The sequence below is a fragment of the Dermacentor variabilis genome, chromosome 1, assembly GCF_050947875.1.
Source record: "Dermacentor variabilis isolate Ectoservices chromosome 1, ASM5094787v1, whole genome shotgun sequence".
NCBI lineage: Eukaryota > Metazoa > Arthropoda > Arachnida > Ixodida > Ixodidae > Dermacentor > Dermacentor variabilis.
The window spans coordinates 68,020,291-68,027,282 of record NC_134568.1 but is presented as its reverse complement, the minus strand read 5'-3'; the positions used below and the strand labels follow the sequence as shown (position 1 = coordinate 68,027,282).

The 6,992-nt window shown below is 50.8% G+C and overlaps 2 protein-coding genes across 2 annotated transcripts; both read left to right on the top strand.

The window, feature by feature from the left end:
* The first annotated feature begins 2,399 nt into the window (after nucleotides 1–2,399).
* Nucleotides 2,400–4,062, top strand: LOC142576096 (uncharacterized). The gene is made up of 2 exons (XM_075686070.1): nucleotides 2,400–3,747; nucleotides 3,863–4,062. Exons 1-2 carry the CDS (start codon nucleotides 2,400–2,402, stop codon nucleotides 4,060–4,062), a joined length of 1,548 nt encoding a protein of 515 aa, XP_075542185.1.
* Nucleotides 4,063–4,512: 450 nt separating this feature from the next.
* LOC142576031 (uncharacterized) lies at nucleotides 4,513–6,468 on the top strand. The gene is made up of 2 exons (XM_075685961.1): nucleotides 4,513–4,914; nucleotides 5,671–6,468. Exons 1-2 carry the CDS (start codon nucleotides 4,513–4,515, stop codon nucleotides 6,466–6,468), a joined length of 1,200 nt encoding a protein of 399 aa, XP_075542076.1.
* The last annotated feature ends 524 nt before the right edge of the window (nucleotides 6,469–6,992 follow it).

Genomic DNA, 6,992 nt, shown 5'->3' with positions numbered 1-6,992 from the left:
GAGCTACCTTACGCTGAGGAAGCACCAAGGGAGCCTTCACTGAGGGCCCCTTCAGTAAGGAAGCTTTAAGAGTGACATAAGGTGGCCTTAGCGCAATGAAGGCTTCCTTACTGAGGTAAGGAAGATTTCATTGTCTGGCCTTAGCCAACACGAGGAGCAACACTAGAGCCAACCAACAGGCGAGTCAGAGAATCGGACAGTGCTGAAACACCCATATTGACATTCCCAATACGTGAAAACATTCTCCATTAGCCAGAGATCAACATAGGCCAACTAAGGCAGTGTTTTCCCGAGCTGGTGATTGTGACAAAATTCTGATTTGCTTCTTCGCACGCGTTCCATGTGTGAGTTGTCTGAATGACGCTCATCAACTCTTATTGTGGCAAACCCGTTTGAGTAGCCCTTGTGACTGTTACCCGCCGTGGTTGCTCAGTGGCTATGGTGTTGGGCTGCTCAGCACGAGGTCGCGGGATCGAATCCCGGCCACGACGGCCGCATTTCGATGGGGGCGAAATGCCAAAACACCCGTGTGCTTAGATTTAGGTGCGCGTTAAAGAACCCCAGGTGGTCAAAATTTCCGGAGTCCTCCACTACGGCGTGCCTCATAATCAGAAAGTGGTTTTGGCACGTAAAACCCCAAATATTATTATTATTGTGACTGTTTCAACTAGTTCATTGAGAAAGTTCACTCTTTCGACTCCTTAATTGGTGGCGGTGTTTAGAGAATAAAGAAACAACACAAAATGTAAGCTCACACTCCATTACAATGTCCTTGAATAGCCCATTTGTGCGTGGTGTTAGCTGAGATGCCCAGATATCTCGACACACTCAGTTTTCCGGTTACGAGCCTCTCAAAGACGATAATGCCAGGTATGTTGTATATCCTCCATTCCGGAGCCAAAGTCCGGAGGTTCATGACGCTGGCAGCCCGGCCTGTGGCGATGGCTTTTGGCACGTGCGTGGTGCAAGAATGCTTGTGTGGCATGGTGTATTATCACTCTCCTTCTCACTACTCTCTCCCATTTCCCATACCTTCTATTGAAAAATAAAGCAGTCTTCTTGATGCGCTCGAAGCGAAAGGACGTCTGTCGTTTTTCCATAAGTTCAAGGTTCTCCGTCTCTTATTCCACAACATTTTTGGTGCCGAAACCCGGGAATAGGGACGTCAAAAGATGGACATCGACAGAATCAAGCGAAAAAGGGCCGTGGCGCGAGCATCTACAACCAAGCTGATCAATGAAGTATCCACCATGGACGACAGCGCATCAATCGGTGAGCTGGAAGAAAAGCTAAATCTTCTTTCTCTTAAAGAAGACTCACTGAAAGAGCTAGATCGGGAGATAGAAAAAGGCGTTGAAGATGAAGCTTTCGAAGAGGAAATTGCATGCTCCGAAATGTACAGAGAAAAGATCAGCGTGGCGAAAACAAAGGTACAACGCATGCTACGCGACTTTAGCTGCACAAATGTTTCATCAGATCGCACACTAAACTCCTCAGATCAAAGAGAATCTAGCGCAAACGATTCGCAGATACGCCCCACGGTAAAGCTGCCAAAGCTCGAAATCAACAAATTCAACGGAGAGCTTCTAGAGTGGCAAGGGTTCTGGAGTCAGTTTGAGTCGACTATCAACGCTAACCAGAACCTCTCAAACGTAGACAAATTCAAGTACCTCAACAGCTACTTGACAGGAAAGGCGGCGGCTGCGGTAGCAGGACTTGACTTGTCGGAAGGCAACTACGATGTCGCTCTCTCGCTATTAAAGGAGAGGTTCGGCAGAAAGGAAGTTATTATCGAAGATCACATATCACGGCTGCTTAACATCAAGCCAGTGCGTGACTCACGGAATCTCGGTCAACTGCGCAGCCTCGTCGATGAAGTAGAGACAGGTGTACGCAGTCTCACTTCTTTAGGCGTGAGTGTTGGCACTTATGGAACTTTGTTACTGACCGTAATAAAGAAAGCGGTGCCTGCCGACCTTCGTCTGGAATACCAACGAAAAAACGAGGCTACGAACGAGGGAAGTGAGCTGGAGGAGTTCCTGCGTTTTTTGAGAAAAGAGGTTGCAACGCGGGAGATCATACAGCGGGCCGAAGCTCCGAGAGACAACAGTGTCGAATTGGTAAAGGAAAGGCGCAACAGCAACACTAAAGCGGCGAACATGCTTACTGCAGCGGCACTGCACACCACGATCAAGGACAGCACAGGATGTCTATTTTGTAATTTGAACGGCCATGAGACCGGCAACTGCAACGCAAAGATGTCTGTGGCGGATAAGAGAGAGGTGCTGAGGCGTGACAATCGGTGTTTCCGCTGTACAACAAAAGGGCACGAGGCAAGAGAATGCCGTAAAGCTAAGTGTCTCTGGTGTGCGCATTGCAAGGGCAGACATTTAACGACAATGTGCGACCCTGACTTTAGGAGACGCCGCAACACTGATGAAAGGGATGCATCTTCGTCACCTGTGATTGAGCAAGCCACGGTGTTGAAGTCCTCATTAGGCACGGGAGATGACTTGATGTGCACTGGAGAGCAGCAGTTTCTCCTACAGACAGCGCGAGCTTGGACAGAGGGTTCACATGAACGTACACTTGTCAGGATTCTCCTGGACGGTGGCAGTCAGCGAACCTTCATTCATCGCAACCTATCCGAAAAGCTGCAGTTAAAAGTGCTGGGAGAAGAGGAACTTAAAATATTTGCCTTTGTTGAGAAATCAGCCATGACACGCACAAAAACGCGTCGAGTGGAGCTGTGGCTCAGAAGCCAGTACTACGAAAAAGGGGTGCGAGTGGAAGCGCTGGAGGTTCCTTGCATCTGTGCAGATATCCTGGCTGCTGCATCGAATTCTGTTCTACTTCAACTTTCAAAATTTCACTTCCAAGTCGCAGACGCCTCGCGGGGCGACGAAAGCGAAAATGTTGACCTTTTGATTGGCGCTGATCATTACTGGGAAATTGTCACGGGATCCACTAAGCGTCTCAGCTCCAAATTGATGGCAGTGGAGACTGTATTCGGATGGACAGTTCAGGGCCAGGTCGCCACAAGGAAGTCAACAGGAGTCTGCTCCTCGGCTGCTGGCGTGATGCGGATAGGAGTGAGTGAACAAATTTACAAAGAAATATCAGCACAGCTAAAGTCTTTCTGGGAGCTCGAGCACATCGGTATCAAGGAACATGAGCCAGTTCGTCACGAGGACGCAGTCCTTCAGCACTATAAAGAAACCGTTAACTTTGAGAATGGCCGCTATAAGGTGTCGTTCACTTGGAATTCGATGGTTTACGAGCTTGGCGACAACTACGAGTGCGCAGCAAGGCGTCTTAAAGCACAGACAAAGCGACTCTTGGAAGGAGATTCGTTGATTAGGGAATACGACGCCTGCATAAGAGACTACATAGAAAAGGGCTATGCAGAGCCAGCCAGCAAGGATTACGGCACGTCGGAAGGTCCGGTGTACTATATGCCACATCAGGCAGTTGTTCGTCGCGAAAGCCAGACGACAAAACTGAGGGTAGTATTTGATGCATCATCTAGTGCCAAAAATCGCCTCTCACTGAACAATGTTTTGGAAAGTGGCCCAAACCTAAACCCAGAGCTCATTGATCTGCTGATCAATTTCCGCACTTACAACATTGCCATCGTTGCGGATATTGAAAAGGCCTTTCTCCAAATATCACTATCAGAGAGCGATCGGAACGCTGTGCAGTTTCTCTGGTACGACGCCAAAAAAAGGGGAAGAACTTCCAGCTGTGGTGAGCTATCGCATGACTCGCGTGCCGTTCGGTGTCACGTCGAGCCCATTTCTCTTGGCTGCAACGTTGCAACATCATCTTGAAGGCCTGCCGGAACGGTATGCTGAAACTGCAGGTATTCTGCGCAAGCATCTTTACGTGGACGACCTTGTAACTGGGGATGACAGCCTTGACAAGGGTAAAGTCTTGTGCCAGGAATCCAAAGATATATTGTCTCAAGCAGGGATGCGGCTACACAAGTGGATGTCGAACGACCGCGATCTCGTCAACTTCTTAGAGAATGGCAATGTGGAGAGAACGAATGCTGATGCTTGACATGCTGCAGCTACAAAGGTATTGGGAGTGGGTTGGAATGCTCAGACTGACCACTTTGAATACAACCTAACTTCACTCATCGACTTCCTCTCCGCAAGAGCCGACAACAAGAGATTTGTGCTGCAGGTCTCGGCAAGAATTTTCGACCCTTTTGGATTTATTGCTCCCACCACATTGTGCGTAAAGGTAATGTTCCAGAAGTTGTGGGAGTTGGGAATTGGTTGGGACGATCCCTTGCCTGAAACCTTGCAGCCTGAGTGGGACTGCTGGTGTAGGGAGCTTCCATGCATCGAAGGAGTGTCTATTCCAAGACTGATAGCGGCAGACTTTAGAAACGATGATACGGAGAAAGTGGTGCATGTTTTCTGTGACGCAAGCCCGAAGGCCTATGGTGCTGTCGCATATATCGTGACCAAGTCTCCGTTCGGACAAACAAATGTCAGCTTGGTCATGGCTAAATCAAGAGTGGCCCCTTTGAAACGCCTCTCGCTACCCCGACTGGAGCTGATGGGAGCCCTTATTGGCGCGCGACTATGCCACTACGTTGCCAAGGCCTTGGATCTGAAGGACGTTGCTACCATCCTCTGGACTGACTCTACAGTAGCTATGTACTGGATCAAGGGAAACGCTGCCAGATGGAAGCCCTTCGTGGCAAATCGAGTCTCAGAGTTGCAAGCGCTGACAGATCCCAGGGATTGGAGACACTGCCCAGGCTCAAACAACCCCGCTGACCTAATCACCCGCGGCATTCTCCCATCGGCCCTGCGGGAAAGCGAGCTGTGGTGGAAAGGACCCCGTTGGCTTCAGGAGGATGACACGTGTTGGCCAACGATAAGTGAGCCGAGCTCGAAGGTTGGGGAGTGACAAATGGAAGAGCGAAAGGTGACGGTGATGCCCATAGTATCATCGTCATCCATGGCAATTTTCAATGTTGAGAATTATAGTTCATTCAGCAGAGTCGTGCGAGTAACCGCGTGGGTCCGCCGCTTTGTCGACAACTGCCACAACAAAGAAGGAAGGACGATCGGCCCATTACGAGCTGAAGAAGTAATCAGCGCCGAAAGATACTGGTTGGCTAAAGCTCAACAAGATGCGTTCAGCGACGACATTTCAAACCTGAAGAATCAAAGACCGCTGCAGAAGAGCTCCCCTGTTTTGCCTTTCAACCCGTACTTCGACAAAGAGGGCCTCATGCGAGTTGGTGGACGCTTACAATTCAGTGATAACAACGAAGAGACTAAGCATCCCATCGTTGTCCCTGGCAATCACCCCCTCACGTCACTGCTCATACGGAAGGAACACTTGAGAATGCTGCACACGGGCGTCCGCGATACTCTAGCACAGCTGCGAGAATCGTATTGGATTATCCGAGGACGTCAGGCTGTAAAGAAAATTATCAAGCAGTGCCTCGTCTGTCACAAACAAAGTTGCCCTCCCGCTACGGAACCAGTAGCACCACTTCCAGCTGACAGAGTGACAAAGGGAAACCCGTTCGACATCGTTGGCATCGATTTTGCAGGGCCCTTGATTTGTCAACAGTCAGGCGACAGCAAAAAATGCTACATCGCTATTTTCACCTGTGCTGTGACACGTGCCGTCCACCTTCAGCTCGTCAGCGACCTGTCGGCTACAGCATTCCTCTTGGCCTTTAAACGCTTTGTGGCACGCCGTGGAGTTTGCTCGACGGTGTATTCGGACAACGCGCTCACATTCAAGCGTGCAGCCAGGGATCTAAAGGCAATGTTCAGGCTGTTGCAAGTCGAGGAATTGCAGTCATACTTCGCCGGAAACAAGATCAGATGGAAGTTTATTGTTGAACGGGCAGCTTGGTGGGGTGGATTCTGGGAGCGGATGGTGCGATCTGTGAAAGTAGCATTGCGAAAGTTGTTAGGTCGGAGCAGCTTGAGTTTCGAAGAACTGATCACCGTTCTTTATGAGGTGGAGGCCGTGATCAACTCACGCCCTTTGACTTTCATATATGATGATGCTCAAGAGCCAGAACCACTGTCACCGGCTCATTTCCTTGTCGGAAGGAAGTTGACGACCCTTCCTCCACACCTGCTGCCGGACGAAATTCCTGGCGGTGGCATGCATCTCTCACGACGCTGGAAGTACCGGACTGCCATGGCCGACAGTTTCTGGAGACGGTGGCGGAAAGAGTACTTATTGGAGCTCAGATCGGCACATATGTGCCGACCAACGACATCGAGTGATCTGAAGAAAGGCGCATTGGTGCTCCTGAGGGAAGACCGCTTGAAACGCCACATGTGGAAGACCGCCAGAATTAAGGAAACATTTAAGGGTAGAGACGGCAGGGTGCGGTCCTGCAAACTGGTATTAAGTGGGGGAACTGAGGTGAAGCGACCGATACGGCTGCTGTATCCCTTGGAGATTGTGGAGCAATGAGCTCAATAAAAAATTGGAGGACGCTTAAGCTTCGCCTTCAAGAGTGGAACGCGACAGCGTTCCCATCGACCCGCCAAGGGGTGTAAGACAATGCGCTACGGCGCAGGGATCACTTACGAGGCGCCCCGCATCGGACTTTGCGGCCACCTATCACACGGAGAGCGTCGAGCAACGCAGCGTTCGGCGCGGCAACGAAACGTGCGCCTGAGCAAACGGAACGAACCAAAGAACTCGGTGTCTCGGAGGGGGAAACGATCTACGCCAGCCAAACGTCGTGATCGGCACGGGCAGAGAGATAGATAGATAGTGATCTAAAGAAAGGAACGGCGCTTGATTCTGCAACCCGCGTGGGAGCACGGCGAAGCGTCGTCAGGGGAGAGGTAGTCGGAGCCGCGACGCGCCTGGCACCGGTCCGCGCACAGCCCCAATGCGCGCATGGCGCGCCACCTGTCGGGGCAGCGCCGTACATTGAGAGGAGGGGGTCTTCTGTGTTTGCCGCAAGATGGCTCTGCGTGTGCGGTAAG